The sequence below is a fragment of the Cladophialophora bantiana genome (assembly GCF_000835475.1).
Source record: "Cladophialophora bantiana CBS 173.52 unplaced genomic scaffold supercont1.4, whole genome shotgun sequence".
Lineage (NCBI taxonomy): Eukaryota > Fungi > Ascomycota > Eurotiomycetes > Chaetothyriales > Herpotrichiellaceae > Cladophialophora > Cladophialophora bantiana.
Genome location: NW_015971578.1, coordinates 1,151,283 through 1,167,991, shown reverse-complemented (window position 1 = coordinate 1,167,991; position 16,709 = coordinate 1,151,283). Strand labels below are relative to the sequence as shown.

Genomic DNA, 16,709 nt, shown 5'->3' with positions numbered 1-16,709 from the left:
TCAGTCGGTGAAATGCTGGAAAAGGGCAAGGACATCGAATCATCAGGGCAGAGCGCCTGACACTGGCGTGCTGAACGTAGGAGGCGGTTGTTGTGGACTTGGTATTACCTCCCACATTCGAACCTCCCCCACACCTCCGCCATATTGCTTGTTGTACTCGTATTCTTGGATGTTGATAGCGGCTTCTCCCGCTCTGTGCCGGCGGTAGTTGGTCCAGGCGACCGGGGCTGGTCCACCGAGGCGCGGTGGCAAATGTGAACAATCCAGTTTCCTTTTGAACGTCTTCCGTCTGCACTTCTGCGCATCCATGACCGGAAAGCTTTCATCTTATATCGAACCACGTCTTCTCCGGCTGCTGAGTCCCAACGCTTCTCAGTTCCCTTTGTGCCTCCTCCACGCGCTCCTTTGCAAAGCGCCATTGTCCGAGAATCGTCTCCAAGATGAGATCCGGCGGGAGCGGCCCTTGCAGACTCTCTCCTGTGGCTAAGGGACTTAATGACTTCGCCTTTCATCAGTCTTTCCACGTAGCATTCGCCAACCAAGCGGTAGGTTGCCGTGGTGGTTTCCTGGTCTTCGCAGCTCGAGTCTGAGTCTGGTTCGATGATAAACCGATCGGAGGTCCTCTTTGGAGAGTCGGCACATTCGACTGCCTTAACTGGTCGGAGAAGAAAAGGCATGTCCCCTCCAAGAATGCATACGACATCACCTTCACACACATTTTCGGGGCCGAGACCCATGTAGCCGTTCAGTGGTAAAAACAATCTCCTGTCCCGGGGCACTCGCAGTGCCATCTCGGCGAATCCCGGTGCTTCTCTCGTAACGCCCGTATCACTGAGATTCATGGGATTCCAGTCCTTGAAGCGATCCAGGCGATGGAGATAGGCGGTGAAGTCGGCGCCGCAACTGCGGTTGCTATGTGCCTGGGACCCATAGAGATTCATGCCCGCTGTCAATGTCGAAGCGAATAGGCAATGACCACTATCGGTTTCGAAAACCTGATGCAGACCAGCGGAGGTGAGCAGGCTCAAATCAGGGCTGTCCAACATTAGTTCCGAGCCGTAGCCGATTACTCCAGCTTTGGTGCCTTGTACTAGTAAGCTGCCAGCTGTCGGCGAAGCGCCATGGTGTCGAGGGAAGCCGTTCGCGGCGTTCAAAGGACTCATCATGGGCCCATGCGGAGATTGTAGTTCTGAAAACATGGTTCCACTGAGGGATCCAAGAAGGCAACCGGGGATAGGTCTCCAGCTCACCAGTGCGAGACTGGACACAGGAAAGCAGTGTCAAGTTGTTGGTAGCTGCCAAAATGTTGACCGCCACTTTTCTCCATAATTCAGGTGTGGTGACTTGATAATCGGGCTTCATGAAGAGCTTGCCCTTTTCGGGGTCATTATCGAGGGTACCGATACCCACGAGTCCATAGACCCTGTCACGTACGTCGGTAACTTTAAACTGTCGTGTAAGTCGTAGTAGTCGCAAGAAGTCCAGTTTGATGGGTGGGAGATCACTCTGACGTGACAAGCGGAACATCAAGCAAGCGTTATGTATCCCGCCAATTCTGAGGCTTGACATCTGTCGTGATGGTTCGTTCGTAGAATGGCAGCAGCTAGTCCAATCCATCGCCAGTCTACCTCCACAGAGCCCAACTTTGCCACCGCAGTCTTCGGGAGAACGATCTCCTGGAAAGCCCAGAGCCGCCAAAACCACTCTCTATTGAAGAATCTCGAGATCACCTTCCAGAATGCCTTTGTTTGCTGACCCGGGTGAGCGATTGGGTCTAGCTCGGTGTCTATCGCTCAACAAAGCAGCACTGTTAGCGACATGAGACTAGAATTAGGATAGACCAGGAAGGGTTTGCCAATTACCTCGTCTAACCGAGTCCTGAATTCCAGGGACGGTAGACTCTCGTTTCATCCATGTTTGCTCTGATGCTTCAACACTCCAGGCCTCATACTCCGTTCCACTGGCTTTGAATATTTGCGACTTGCCTGTATCTGACACAACACTGAAGCTGGCTCGCTGGCAGGTCGGCACGTTGCCTAACCAGTGGTTGACGACATCGCACACTGCTGCAAACTCCTCCTTCTCTTCGGCATCGTACTCATCCGCCGAAGCTAGAAGTTTTCACCGAACCATACTACCACCCTAGTTGAGCTTTGGTATATTGCGCCCACGAGACTTATCTGGTGAGCTCGTTCAAGCATGTCATTCTGATTTATGTAGATGGCGTCAACCCAGATAATCCTTGTTGCGTGTGAGAGGCGAAGAGCACGCTAGGCTTGATCAAGGTTGACTGTAATTTTCATCGGGCGATCTCTGAGGAGGACGAAGCCAACATTCGATTGACGTCCAATCGACACCCGAGGAGTTTTGTACAAACCCCATACATAGGAGAGAGCTTCGTAATTGACCTGGAGATGAGTGAGGTCGACATAATAGAAGTGGAGGTTCATGCGATCGCTGAATTTACCGGCTTCTGTCCCGGCCAGTCGAATCCTGGTACCCTGCCGAAGAGATTCGTAAAGTGGCAAGGAGACACGGTAGTACTTTGCGAAATATCCGGACGCGACACGGCAGTTATCGAAGGGCTTTCGCCGTCGCGCTGTAGAGGTCGGTCACCACCTGCGGAGAACATGGATCGTAGTAATTCGTTCGAGAACATGTCGGATGACAAAGATGGCCATATGGCTCTCTTTTTGCGGCACCTTCGAGTCGGTTGGGAACGATACCCATAGTGATAGTGATAATCTCAAATCCCGATTCTCAGTAACAACATATCTCCTCTAGCCGCCAACATAGCAACGATTCCAGGTTGGGTAAAGACGTATTCGATGTCTCTTCCTTGTCTTCTCTCTGTTACCGCATGTTCCAGCATTTGTTCCATTGCGCGCAAGTCGAACAAGGTGAAAAGTGCCACTGGCTCGACGGACAATTTAGCGTCTAATGGATCCTGCTCATTGACTGCGACAACGCTCAGTATAGCCTCGAGTTGCTGGCTAGAGGCCGGCCAGTTCCAGAGCGACAGCGAAGGCGGCTGCTTCCTATATGTGCTTTTGCCAAGTCTCTTCTGGCGGACTTGGTATTGCTGGAAGTGGATTAGCCGGCGCCTTTGCAGAATGACGCCCCAATGGCGCGGCGAGGTCCGTGAAGCGCTTCAGAACGCTAGCCTTGTTGCCGTGTATGTAAGGCTCAAGTTATCCCGGCCAAGAAGGTGCAGACAGGCAACTGTAGTTTCCAAAGACGAACTGTGCATTGTGGTGTAACTGGCTGCGCCCGGGCGAGGAAGGGACAAGAAGGGGTCCCCAAGAAGGACGAAGGTCGTGATAAACAACTACCAGGGTTGCGGGGACGCTGACTTACTGCAGGGCATAGGCATCAATCAAGCAAAAACGTGTAGAATATGACTAGTGCCTGAAGAAGCGCACTGCACTGTCTCTTCCATGTTGTACCATTCCAGATACTGTCTTGGATGAGTGGTTGGCTTTACTAGTGTGGTCGCACTGTGGCTGCGCAACCAGGAGCGAGGTTCGGCGAGGCTGCGAGGCTCACCAGGCTGAAATGGTTAAAGACCCCTGAGCCCCTGAGCCCGCTGCCAGCCCCCGAGAGCCCCCGAGCTTGGCGCTGTCACCTGACGCTCGCTGCCAAGGTTTGTGATTCTACAAAGTAGGTGAAAGCCTCATTTCAGCTACCGAGAACCTTGCTCGCCTGTTTCTTGCCCAATTCCAATCAAAACAGCCTCACTGCCCAAAGCGAAGCCTGTTCCTCCCACATCTCTGGTCTCGAACTCGACGCATGCAAGGTTGTTCACACATTCCCTGTGCGTTTGGGCTAGGCAATTTAGGCCTCTTTCCAATGTACTCGGTAGGTACGTTTCCCGATCAAACCCTGAGTGTCGCGTGTTGGCGCTACGGTATGTGGCTCGTTTCAAACGTCCCATTGCTGCGATCATGGGTCTATCTTGCCAGGCCTTTTGCCTTTTCATTCTGTCCCGTCTTTTCTGGCGTACTTCCAAAACGCCTACCAGGCAAGGCCACCAGTTATATAGCGACGTGCAGCGAAAGTCCTCGCGCCGTTAAATCAAAATGCGCCCGCTTCGAACCGTGACGACTTGGGAACAGTCTCCACTTCTCTACAAGTACACTGGGGTTGCAAAATTGGGATCCGCTCTTTCATGCTCCTCTCTCGATCTTGTGATCACAGTCCCTTCCTCTCGCCAGCGCCATTCTTGCTCGTTAACTGCGCTTTGGCATTTGAGAGCTTCAATGGCCTCACCACCGTCTGCCGAAGCTCTCTCATCCGTCGGAAATCACTCGTCCTATAGCGACAAGCAGGTTGTGTCTAGCGTCGACCATGGGAAAGAGGTCGTCACACAGACGCAGCCCTATCCGGACGCCTATGGATATGCCAACCCGAACAATACCAACAACGACAGTTCAAATGGTGGCGGAGGAGGGGGAGGTCTTGAAGTTTTTCTGGAGAACGATCAAGAGAAGCCTGCCTGGTCTGAGCAAAAAACGAAACGAAAGATTTGTGGTCTCAGCACCAGGGCCTTCATAATCGTGGTCGCCGTTGTGACGGCTTTGATGGTCGCCGCCATCATCGGAGGAAGTGTGGGAGGCGTCCTTGCGAGCAAGAATAGCTCAGGAAGCGCAAGGGCCGATTTAGCGAACGTAGGTTTGGAATGCTTCATATTGTATTCGTCCACCTTGTTGACATTCTTGCCTCAAAGACTAGCAGCACATCTCTATCCACCACACAACCAACAGCAGTAGCAACTATCCCGGCGCCGACTGTTCCAACTACCCCCAATCCTGCCACTCCCACGACTCCCTCACCTCCATCTTTGTCCACAAGCACAGCGAGCACCTCCACCGCTCCGACTTCCACTGCAACGACCTCTGCCTCCGGTGAAGGAAGCTACAACTGCCCTGCAGACAACAACACAGACTACGTCTCTCCCTTGCTCAGCACTGCAACCTGGACCATTCTCTGCGACACGGATTGGCCAAGTGGGGTTGACGCCTTCAGCGGTGGAACTGTAACCGACCTCACTGCTGTTGTGGCGTACAGCATTGATGCTTGCATCGACCAATGCGCTGCATACAACGTCGCTGGCGGAGACTGCGAGGCGGTCGTCTACGGGGCTAATATTACCCTGGCGCTGAGCAGGGGTGGTATTCAGGGGAATTGCTTCTTAAAAAGCGACCGCGGAGCGAAGAACACTGCTGATAACAGTGGGCAGGTCGAGGCGGCATATCTGTCAGGGTCTAGCTGAGATGGCAAGAGGGATGAACATCAATTCGTATCAAGGGATGGTTGACAACGGGTTGTCCCATTTGCATGCTGTGTTGGAGGACCTTGGACTTCGTCACCACAACACCCAGTCAAAAGAGAGATTGCCGTTTCCAGGATGTCTCAAACGAACATCCAGACCGTCGACATTAGCAGCGGACTATCACCATGCCAAAAGTTCCCCAACCGATGCTAGCCAGTCCACGGCCGTGACTTGAGATCCTCGCAAATAATTTTGTTGGTCTTAGGAAGCCGAATTGCGATTCTTGCCTCCTATGAGGTGACCCTGTGGAGCACCACAAAGACCAACTATCTTGCTGTCCATCTCTCCAGCAGTGGTCGGCGCGCAAATGGGCAATGTGTATCTCGCCGCAAGTCTCAAATCCACAGAATTGGGTCGTGAAACCCCTGTCGAGAGGGGTCCTAGCCAGCATTGTTTTCGAAAGGCATGAGGAAAGGGGAGCACTGTTCAGTGCCCGGCGCGAGTGGGAGCCGCCGATGAAGCCCGTCTCATCTACCTAGCTGGACGGGCGCTGTGATGGGTGGCCGTGGGGATGTAGAACGTGGATGGCGCCGCTGAAGGAATGGAAGGGAGGGCCTATATATATGTGTTTGGCCCTGCCCAATGTCGTGGGCGACGGTCTGGGTTTGGGGTTTACTCATTAGGCATGCTCCTCGCTGCCGCCGAGGCGCTACAGTATCAAAGCAAGTCGTTAGAGTGACGCAGGGAAGAGGAACGAGGCAGGAGCATCACGTTCAATGAATGGGAATTGAACTGAATTGAGCTGGAGTGGAGTGGAAGTGATATCGAACCCCCAGGGAGTGATGGGCTCAACGCTACATACTCCGTGCAAATTCTCTCTTACACAGCTCAGACTGTTCAGCATTACGGTACGTGTCCAGGTGTAAGAACCTAGAAGGTAGTTGCAACATCGTCGCATCCATCCCTTCACTCGCCTTGACACATAATCCTGTTCCTCCGTCGTCTTCCCATCTTGCCAATGCCACGGGTAGAAAACCGGAACCGAAACATAGTCGACTCGGCACAGTGAGTGACTGAGTCAGGCAGCCGGGATGGCTTAAGTTGCAAGAGAGCGCGGCAGAATCAATCTCGGTCCCTTGCTTGCTTGCTTGTCCACTGCAGGTACTCCGTACTCCGTACACTTGATGTCCACCTGCCCAGGTCCAAGCAGTGTCCCATTAATTACCTAGCTTGCTGGGTAGTTGAAGCCGTCGAAGTTCATCCCGATACTAGCTCAAGGAACCCATGTGTGCTTGTACGGACAGTTGTGATTCCCAGCGCAGACCTGTTGTTGACTCCAATTTCTCCTTTTCGTTTCCTTTCTCGCTCTCACTGGTTTTTCGCTGGCTTCTCCCAGGTACAAGGGAAGAGGAAAAGAATTCAAACGCGTCCCGTCCATCGCGTTTCTCCTCCGACGGCTCAGACAGTAGACTTACCGTCCGTTGGTAGTCGCAATCGTATGCCCAATGCCTTCGTCTCCAGAAGTGGCATCTGCTCTTGTGCAGGAGATATTTGTAGCTCCTCTTGTGGTTGCGACTGCTCCTGGCGTTGCCCTTGCGTTGCTGCGGCGGTCTGCAACTGCTCTTGCTCTTGCGACTAGTCTAGTCCTGGGGTTGGGCCTGGCCCTGGCACTGCCACCGCATGCGCCTCCTGCGCCTGGCCCTGTTCTTGCGCATGCATCAGCACCAAGATCTGTGTCCGGTTGCTCTTGTCCCTGAGCCGGCATTGGCACCTGAGCCTGTTCTTGCACGTGCAACGGACGCTGCGCTCCATCCGGCGACTGTTGTTTCTCGTGGACCCTTGCATGACTCTGAACTTGAGCCCTCGGCGCACGAACACGAAGCTGAGTCGCCATAGGCAACATACCGGCTGTGATTACCGTATTCTCCTTTCTGTTCCGTTCTTTGAACGCCTCGTACTCTTCGACAGTGCCGGTCCACATATCCAAGATATGTTCGCCTTCTCTCCGATACCTCTCACCATCGCGCACGCTGGACCGCCTTGCGATAGACGTCGTCCATTCTCGGAGAATCCGTCGCTGTCTTAGCATCGCGGCAATCACATGCTGGCGGTGGAGCTCTGTTTGAAATTGTGGTGAAGCTTGTGTGGGAATGGGATCGAAATGTCGGGCCTGTGAAGTCAAGTATCTCAGCTGAAGGTCTAGGACGGTCCCCGTCACGTCCTGGAAGTCGAATTTGATGCCTGGTTGTTGTTGCATCCAATTTTTCAGTTGCTGAATAAAGGTCATCTTGATCAACCTTCTTGCTTCGTGTGTAACTTCTAGCCACGTCCACAAGTGCATTCCAGGCTGCCGACCAACGTAACGCAAATAGCAGCGGTACATTTGCCTCAAGTCCTTTTGAACGAGTCTATGGTGGTATTCGCAAGCACTGCGGAACAGGAGGTCATTCCGAACCAATTCCTCAAGCTCCTCTCTGCTATGCTCAAAGAGGGCGTCGCGTATGTTTGGAGAGGAAGAAAGTAGTGGCATGAACGATGTCCGCATCAACCCGTGCTGTTGACTCGACCCGTCGGATAATGCCTGTATTCGAGAGTCTCCGGCAGGGCAGGTATGTATCTCACCATTGAAAGCCACTCCAGTGATGTGGCCCAAGTTGGCGTCCATCCTCGCCGACCCCCTCCTTTCTTGCCGCAACATTTCCTGGTAGATCGGCACGGCCGAAGCTGGCAGTATGGGCACTGAGTAGACGTATTAGTGGCGTTCACGGTATATAAGATGTCGGATGGGAACGTACGGGTCAGTTTCACAGTCGGTCCATATTCATTGCGCATCGCGTCGCGTTCGATATTCGCCATGACAAACTGCGTCCAGTCAAACTGCGCCAACGCGCCCGGCCAATGTTCGACCTCATAGCTCGCTTAGAGCTTGCTCACTTCGAATTGTGACTCCTGCTTCCGATCTTTCGGCTGCAGTTCGCTGAAAAAACAACGGCGTCCTCCTAGGCGAGCTTCCACTGCCCTGATCAGCCTCTTCAAGCGCGTGCGTGGATATTTTCGCCTTGCGGTCTCTGCAGGCATGCCATCAGGAAGTTGAGGAAGCGGTGCTTTGATAACGAAGTCGGTGTAGGCGAAACTCTGAGGAGGATTGAGATGAAAGATATCCCTTGGTGAGGCTGACAATGGGGCGATCTGGGGAATCTGATGTTGATCTGGCTGGTGACCGGGCATCCTATCGATGGGATCTGCTGAATGTGATCTTTGTCAGAAACTGAAACTCACTGAAAGAAGCAACACGCAAATCTGGTGAGGCAGCACCTTCGACACTCTTCGCCTGAACCAACTTTCACTTGATTCAGTGGAGAACTCGGCTTGCTCGACTTCTCCTAAGCCCTGGACACGCAAAAACCTGGAGAGCCTTTCAACGAGGTTTGTGAGTCTGACAATGGATCAACTGACATGGGATGCCATCTTGTTGTAAATTCTAGACTGTATCTTTTTGCAGGATTGCGCCGCCTCAAGTGCGACTGATGCCAGTTTATTCCAGTGACTAGGCCTCAGTGAAGACCGTCGATTGAAGTGCGGCAGATCCATGCATATACCACCACATGGTCCGACGACGACGACGACGACGACGACGACGAAGAAGAAGAAGAAGAAGAAGAAGAAGAAGAAGAAGAAGAAGAAGAAGAGAGAATCGCGGGGATGGATGAGCCCGCGACCTCAAGTAGCAAAATGTCTCACATATTGGAGTTAAACCCTTCCCTGCTTACTAGTTGGGCTTCACGAGGGAGCGGCCGTGTAAATCGTTGGCGGAGTTTTGGATTTATGGACTCAGAAGATTGATCGAGCAACAACTCTTCCTACCATACATGCAGCCACAAGCCTGAGAACGGTCAGTCTATCTGTGTCTGTGAGACTGGTAGGAATTCTGGGTGTCTAGGATACATCCCTTTGCGGAACCTGCATGCAAAGTGAAGTAAGTACTTAACCTTGAGGAGCAGCGCCAAAAATGAACCTTTCCCAATTTTCTTTTAGCCGGCGAGCCCCCTCTTGCAAGTCCCATCCCTTCACCTCACAGACCTTGTGTATGATCTCCAGAAGAAGCCGGTCCATGGTTTCTCCAGCACAATGTAAGTCACTCTCGATAAGTATCCTGTCGTCTGGCACCGCTTTGATGACATTGGTGACCTTTGTTGTCGACGCATTTGAGAAATTGATTGCTGTCGAGAAAGAGAAGTAGACCTCCGCTGGGACAGTAGGCGCGAGAAATTGCCTCAGTGCATCCGGGGGCCCGGAATAGGAGTGCATGCATATCCGTGGCGGGTAAGGAGGACTTTGTTCTTGGTTATGGCCCTTTGGAACGTCCTCGCTCTGATGGGCATTTGGAGCGTCCATGGCTCTCTTTCTTTCCTTTTTCGATGGCTTTTCATAGCCTTTCCACATGGCTTGCATAAGTTCAAAGATTAAGCCATGGGCTTGGACGCTGTGCACAGAAAGAGGGCGCTGTAGCTTTGCCGCAAGCTCGAACTGAGCCCTCACAACCACCTTTTGGTGATCAATGCTCACGCGATAAGGCGAAAGCGGTCTCCCTTCACGCGATCCGGGGGTGTAGTCCTCGTCTGAACCACAAGTCTTGTTCTTTATATCACCGGTCATGGCACTTGGGCCCTGTGGCAGTCGAAATGAACGATCCAAGCCTACCTCCCCGACCAACGCATATGGGAACTCGGCCAGTCTCTCCTCCAAATCCTGGAGAAACTGACGAAGCGACCGAGGAGCAGGTAGAGCCTTCAAAAACTCATCATCATCCGGGGTCGGTGTCAAGACAGTTTTGTAATGATCGACCTGGTCGGGATGGATATCCTCCTTGACATCGTCGTATATTTGGTGCGAGAACCAAGGGTGCCATCCAAACGCAGGTACCACGTATCTTGAGGACTCATCTCTAGACTTCCAAGTCGAACCCTTAAGAGGGTATTGCCTTGCAGTGTCTCGGACCATATCCTGGTCTTGTGATCTCGTGGCCATGACAGTGAGGACCCTCGCTTTCATGTTGGCAATGTCCTTGATTGAGGCCATGATATCGGTTGGATGGCAATGAGCGTCAAAGACGCCAATCTGCCAGATGGCATCGTTCGCATTTTCAACTTCAGCCATCCAAAGGAACGCTACAATTGGTTGGGCAAGAAGGTCGAAGACAAGAAAGAGCTTGTCAAGGAGAGAGAAACGGCAGAGTTCATGGCATACAGCCTCCAAGTCTATGGTTGTCAGACGATAGTATTTGTGTCATTTGAAATAATCTCCATTGCCTCCGAGCCCCTTCATTCAGGGAAGCGGGAGGCATGATCTAGTTTCTTCATTAGGCTGACTAGTTCAAGAAAGTGCTATATTGTCGAAAGTGTTGTACAAGCACCAACAACCTTGTGCTCTGGAAAAGACATGCCATTATCGTATATACCACCATGAGAGACGAGACTAGCTCTGATTCTTTAGTTACACATTCAAACCGCAATCTCGTATCTCGCGAAAGCGTTAGCTGGGCAATGACCCAGAATCCATGTCCCAGTAGGATATAGAAGCATCTTGACTATCATAGCCAGAGTCGGTGCTGGTCGCACTATACCGGCGTGGAATCTTGTTTTCGCTATCATGCATACCCAACACGTCAGCCGAGGATATGTGATCGTGTGGTAGAACGCGAACCTCTTCTCTTCCAGCAATCGCTGGGTTATCAATAGCTGGCAGTCGCCGGAGAAGATGCTTCCTCGCCGCCTGCGTCAGGAGGTGCGTGTTTTTGATTTGGAGGGTTTTCGAATGGAAAAATGCCAATGCCCTCTCTTGAATATCCTCAGCATTGCCATCTTCACAATCGAGTATTCGCAAAGTTTCTGCGCAATGCAAGCAGTTCATGATATCAGTCCTAGCTGATGGCGGCGTCGACGAGTCGATAAAATAGGGAGGTCGACTTGCAGCTTCTGGCCGCGGAACAGGGGGCGACAAAACTTTCATGGTGTCGGATGCCCTCTTGAAATAGTCCGTGCGAGCAGTATTGCTGAGGACCGAGCTTGCGGCCAACGCCCGCGTTTCGGCCGCAGAACCAGGAGGCGCGATTTTAAGCGCAGCGGTCAAGTGCTCTTGGACACGATCGGATGCTTCGGGTGAGTGTAGAGACACCTCCAAAGCTTGCGTCAACGAAACCATTGACCGCCATGCTGCAACAGCATCAAGAGGTGATCTCACTGCATGATCCTCAACAACAACGTCCAACAGAGGATTGGGAGAACCTTCGTGCGTGGGTCGGTCGTACATCAGATTGTACGCCCTCTGACAGACCGTGTCCAGGAATATGTGATCACACGGCATGTCAAGCATGTTTGAAAGATACGGAGGGAGGGAATCCGAATGATGCAGGGGTAGATTGTCGCGCGAATCTTTGGCGTGGCCCCATTGCCTGTTGGCGAAGAATTTCCCGACGCGGTTAGCGATCCTGGATACTCCAGTTCCGAGTGAGCCCACGTTCCACAAGAGCACCCGGCAATGGAGTGCTTTCAGCATCAAACGCAAAGGTGTCCGAGGAAGAGTCCCGGCGCCAAAGATCGTCAGGAGCACCCGGCTTCGGCTGACTTCGGTATCACCGCCAGCCAGTTGTGCGTCAATGGCAATGTCCCAAGCCTTGATCCGGGCCACGTCGTCGTCAGTAGTGCGGCCGGTAAGCCAAGCATAGGCCCGGGCCCCAAAGACGTAGCCAAAGGTATACTTGAGCCATTCGCAAGTGATGGCGATCCACTCGGGAAAGAAGTGGTGATGAGGAAGGTGTAGTTCCTGCATGCTGGTGCTCCAGGCGCGACGACGGACTTGAATGGGCGAGGCCGGGGCTGGAACCTGTCTCGAATGCGTGCCCGAGTCCTCGACATCGGTCTTGGGTGGAGGTTTCGAATTGAACAGGTATGAGAAGATAAGGAAGGCGAGGAATGTCAGGGCAACGAATCCCTTGATCAATGGTATGATGCCGCCTGCCTGGCAGAATTGGCTGAAAGCGGCCAGGTATATTCGAGGTGACCGCAGAAATTTCCATCCATCAAGAAGCTCGAGGGGGATCCCAAATAGACCCTTTTCACGGGATTTTGAGCCCATATCAGACTCATTGAGGCCATCCATAACCATGAGGCCGGCGATGGATCCTAGCACGATCCTCGTAGGCCATTTGCCCCTGAACCTCGAACGTTCTGTCGGGGTGTCATAGATGTGGCCATAGTGTTCTTGGGGTTGATTTTGTCGTAGCCGTCTCCAGCTCTCGGGTTGTGGAATGAGTCCTTGTGGAGGGTTTGGGGTTGTGTTTGTCGATTCGGATGATGAGGGAGAGTGTATGTTTGAACCAGGTGGCGATTCTTCTATGAGCACGTTGCTTGTAAAAGCAGCGGTTCTTTGGGCATCGTGGCCGCCTTGAGCAATGACCTTATCCAGGGTCTCGAGCCGTTCTTTGAGAGACTTGTTCTCCTCCTCCAGCCGCTTGGTGCGAAACTCGAGATGCCGAATATACTCGACCGCTTTTGTCAGAATCGAGGCCTTGTTGAGCTTATTGCTGGGCGTGAGGCCATCCAAGTCGTCCTCGTCAGACTCTCCATTGGCGGATTCCCGTATCTTTGACTTCTGTGCGAAACGAAGGCTAGGCACGCTGTCCCTCAATTCAGCTATCTTTTCATTGAGATTGGCACGGTATCTCTTCTCAATGATGTTGTGGGGGCGTTTTTTGGCAGCAGGAGTGGGTGCGTCATGGCGACAGTCTGTGGTTGGTACGTCGGTGGGCGACAGTTTTCGCTTGAGCATGGGACGTATGCTGGGAGTTGGCTGTTCTCTCAGGGTATCTCCGCTCAGTCGCATCTCGAAACTAGATCGTGATTCTGGGGATGCCGAACTGTGTCGGGGAGTCAGGAGATCGTGAGTGGGAGGAGCGGTGAGGAGGTCCGTCCTGAGCTGAGAAGGGTGGGAATCCCCGTTCACGGTCGACGATGGAGATATTGGGAGGGTGAGTAGTTTTTGAGTCGTCGCAAGGAGATCGTCTTCATCGGGGGCTCGTGGGGAGGTATTTGCAGTCCCATTCCAATCCAACCATTTGTCGAACTCACGGCCGGCAGATTCAAGATCGAGTGGTGCGGTCATAGCTGGCTGCGGAGGAGTGATCATGGCGCGGGTTTGCAGCCAAACTGCAAGGGGGTTTCTCAAGAAGCGGATGCCACCATATGAAGGAGCTCGTTATATAAGTCTCATCCTATCGGTGATGCTGAGATGTTCAGTGTTTCGAGGAGGCGACATTGGGAAGAGAATGGTTGACGAGGTCCCTGGCTAGCCAGTTCAAGAAGGGGGAACAATCTGCACGGCTGCAGCTTCCGCCAGGCAAGCAATTGGTGAGTAGCAAGTAGAGGAGGAGCACGAGGAGCAGTTGGTTCGCTTGTCTGGCGGCTCCTCAGGCTCCTTAGGATGCGCCCAAGGCTTGCAGTGGCCATTGGTGGGAAATGCCAGAGCCTACTCGGCTGTTCAAACATCCGCCGTGCTGCGCCACGAAAATACGATTCTGTCAATGAACCCGGCGAGCCGGTCAAGAAGGGGTACATCGATCTCTGCATAGGAAGAGCCAAAAATGCTGCTGCATGCATGTACCTTCGTACGCTATCCCTCCCTGTTGGCGATTGCGCACCTGGACAGTGGCTGATGACCGAACATCTTACCGGCGTATCTGCGAAGCGAGGAAATCCCGACTCTTGACTTGGGGCGCCTATGTCGGACGCGTCTAAGCGAGGGCATCAAGGGGATTCCAGGTGTACTGGGCAGACTGTAGGTCCCGTTGATGTGCCCTCAACTCGTTGTGCTGTTGGCTTTGACTTGGCAGTAGAGACTCGGTTGCACGGACATCGTACTTCTTCAGAATCCAAGGGCTCTTCGGTCACTAGTATACATAGAACAACACAACTGAGCATGGAGTGCTTCCCTTGTTGTAGTGAGGCGCATCTCCGTGGCCATCTTCCATTATCTCTACGGTAAGCCCTTCTTTTGAGGCCCCGCCTATAGTTGAGATGATGAGCCCCTCTTTCCCATGGTGTGGCCGGTGCCATGCTACTTGAGATAACCCGCGTCTTCCGAGCGGTGTTCCGCGAGGAAGTGAGAAGATTTTTGCTGCTACTGTATGCATCTTTACTTTGAGCGAACGGGAATAAGGAAAGGTGTGTGAGGGGCTTGCCTTGGGTTTCTACGACATAGTATGTACACATGTACGGGGTATGTATTGGCAAGTTGTTCCACATTCCCTTGTATTACCTACCAAGGTACAATACCATAGGGGAAACAACCTCACCGACGATCAGTCAGAGAAGAAGACGATTGATCGTCCTGTCAGGTGGCTTGGGATTTGTCTCGAAATGTGACTACTCATGCCCGTCACGCAGTGGTGGCAGTAAGTAGAACCCAGATGAGTGGATAGGTTCATGGGCCATTCGCCTCTTGAAACCGCCCAAAAGAAAAACGTCGGTGCTCGGTTAGCAGTCTGCAACCGTGCTGCCCCTCGGTAAGCCTCAGTCAAGCCAGATTCAAAAATAAGTGGCTGAGGCTGTCACGGAATGAGTACCCCAAGAGTCCTCAATAACGTCAAAGCGACCGCTATATCGAATATAATTGACAGAATAGGACGAATGACAAAGGGCCACTGTTTCCAAGGTAAACGGAATGGTCATTAGCAGTAAAGCCCACCTCCCTTCTGACAGCAAAGGACCTTGAGGGAGCCACTTACCTGGTATTCTTCAATTCAGCTTGCTACCGAGTACCCAGTACCTCGCAGGTCTGAGCGGGTCCAACAAAGAGTTCTTTTCATCCCACCCTTTCTAGCCGGAAAATGACAGCGGCAGGACTGCATCATCTTTGGCCCATTGGTTTTTCAAGTAGGGGCCTCATGCGGGAAATATTCTGTGTTCGCTTCTCCCTCCCCCGCAAAAGCCCTTCATGACTATAACTATTTTTCTGCGCTTACCTTGATCGATACAAAGAATGTTGTAGCTGCCCTGTGCCCCGCACCTGTGAAAGGGGCTCCCAGAGGTTGCACGAAGCATTCGGCAAACAGTCTGGACAATGGCACCATTTGCCCTGCATCATGCTTGCGCAGCCGCCGGGGCAGACTTGGCAACCTATTGTGGTAGGAGAGGAGAAACTCGGGTTTCGGCATTCTTTGACCAGCGGGGACGACGGCACAGGTGGGTGGTTGATGAGTGTCTTGGTGTTGATGTCAGTACTTTCCACCCCGTGTCACTTGGAGGTCACTGCTTGCGGGCACTCTGCGTGAGAGGCCTTTCGTCTCGTCTCAACGGATCCAGTTGCTGGCACTACTCGGTGCCTACTGTAGGTACCCAGAAATGGGATCTGGGGGATCCATGGTTCGGCAATTTTAAAAGGGGAGAAAGTGGACAGTTGCAGAGTTTGGTCAAAAGTTGGGCAGGCCAAGCAGGCTTGCCACGTTGCTCAACAGCGTAGTGCGGACATGGCTTGTAATAGTGCTCGCAGCGGTGACGGTTCGAGAATTCATTAATTGGCATTTGTCAGACGGGCAGTAATGGGTCGGACTGTACGGAAAGACGCCGCCGCAAGACGGCAAGGGACCCACGGAAGGTTGAGAATTGATTTGTTGTCAGACGAGGATTTTCTCTGACTGCTGCCCCTTTCAGCCTCGACAGGCCATCACAAGAATTCCGCTGTAACTGCGCTTCCAATCATTTCTCATCCCCATCTCCATCCCCATCCTTTACATCAACAAGACTCTGCTCTTGTCCAGAATCTACTGAGACACCGCCTTCATCATCACCTTCAGTCGTCTTGGTGGCCCAGGCTGTCTGTCTCGGCGCCCAAGGCCTTTTCGGAGGCCCCCATTGTTTGATCTCCGACCTGGCCCCCCCCTGCTCGTCGTTGCCGTCTGCCCCATGGCCCGCCGTCTTGTTGGTCAGCCCGAACGGGTGGCGTGGTGCTGGCCTTCTCAATTTCTACGCTTACCGTCATCGGGCCTGTCAGGGAATCCCTTTCGCTGTATCCACCGATTCGCAATCAGCCAATGCCTATCGAAGTTTCTTTCCATGTTCTCTCAGGCGTCTGTCTACATGGCCCTGCATTGATCATTGGAAACCCGTCTCTCCCTTGGATAACCTTTTTCAAATCACAAGGCACCGATGAGGCCTCCTGATATACTAGCATTTTCATAAGCACGAAGATCTTTTCGGTCTCGGTTATATGATGACGCCTTAAGAGTTTGGGGAAAAGAGGTTGGTGACCGAGTTTCCTATACTCGGTACGGTGGTCTGTGTTTCCTGGCACATATTCTACCCGCACTGGTCGAGGCTGGCAACCTTTTATCAACATCAAAAACCCTCCGGCCCCGAGATCAGCGTGCGCTTGACGGCTGGCA

The 16,709-nt window shown here is 52.8% G+C and overlaps 5 protein-coding genes across 5 annotated transcripts; 1 reads left to right on the top strand and 4 right to left on the bottom strand.

The window, feature by feature from the left end:
• Positions 1 to 104: 104 nt before the first annotated feature.
• Positions 105 to 2,659, bottom strand: Z519_03200 (uncharacterized protein; the record flags this gene model as incomplete). The annotated part of the gene is made up of 6 exons (XM_016760952.1): positions 105 to 1,189; positions 1,251 to 1,569; positions 1,629 to 1,792; positions 1,863 to 2,111; positions 2,378 to 2,408; positions 2,468 to 2,659. The coding sequence occupies 6 exons, from the start codon at positions 2,657 to 2,659 to the stop codon at positions 105 to 107; spliced, it is 2,040 nt and encodes a 679-aa protein (XP_016622802.1).
• A 1,600-nt stretch (positions 2,660 to 4,259) lies between these two features.
• Positions 4,260 to 5,272, top strand: Z519_03199 (uncharacterized protein; the record flags this gene model as incomplete). The annotated part of the gene is made up of 2 exons (XM_016760951.1): positions 4,260 to 4,667; positions 4,727 to 5,272. The coding sequence occupies 2 exons, from the start codon at positions 4,260 to 4,262 to the stop codon at positions 5,270 to 5,272; spliced, it is 954 nt and encodes a 317-aa protein (XP_016622801.1).
• A 1,471-nt stretch (positions 5,273 to 6,743) lies between these two features.
• Z519_03198 (uncharacterized protein) lies at positions 6,744 to 8,500 on the bottom strand (the record flags this gene model as incomplete). Its single annotated transcript, XM_016760950.1, has 3 exons — positions 6,744 to 8,011; positions 8,068 to 8,134; positions 8,207 to 8,500. The coding sequence occupies 3 exons, from the start codon at positions 8,498 to 8,500 to the stop codon at positions 6,744 to 6,746; spliced, it is 1,629 nt and encodes a 542-aa protein (XP_016622800.1).
• Positions 8,501 to 9,256: 756 nt separating this feature from the next.
• Z519_03197 (uncharacterized protein) lies at positions 9,257 to 10,429 on the bottom strand (the record flags this gene model as incomplete). The annotated part of the gene is made up of 1 exon (XM_016760949.1): positions 9,257 to 10,429. One exon carries the CDS (start codon positions 10,427 to 10,429, stop codon positions 9,257 to 9,259), a length of 1,173 nt encoding a protein of 390 aa, XP_016622799.1.
• Positions 10,430 to 10,804: 375 nt separating this feature from the next.
• Z519_03196 (uncharacterized protein) lies at positions 10,805 to 13,456 on the bottom strand (the record flags this gene model as incomplete). The annotated part of the gene is made up of 1 exon (XM_016760948.1): positions 10,805 to 13,456. One exon carries the CDS (start codon positions 13,454 to 13,456, stop codon positions 10,805 to 10,807), a length of 2,652 nt encoding a protein of 883 aa, XP_016622798.1.
• Positions 13,457 to 16,709: the final 3,253 nt, after the last annotated feature.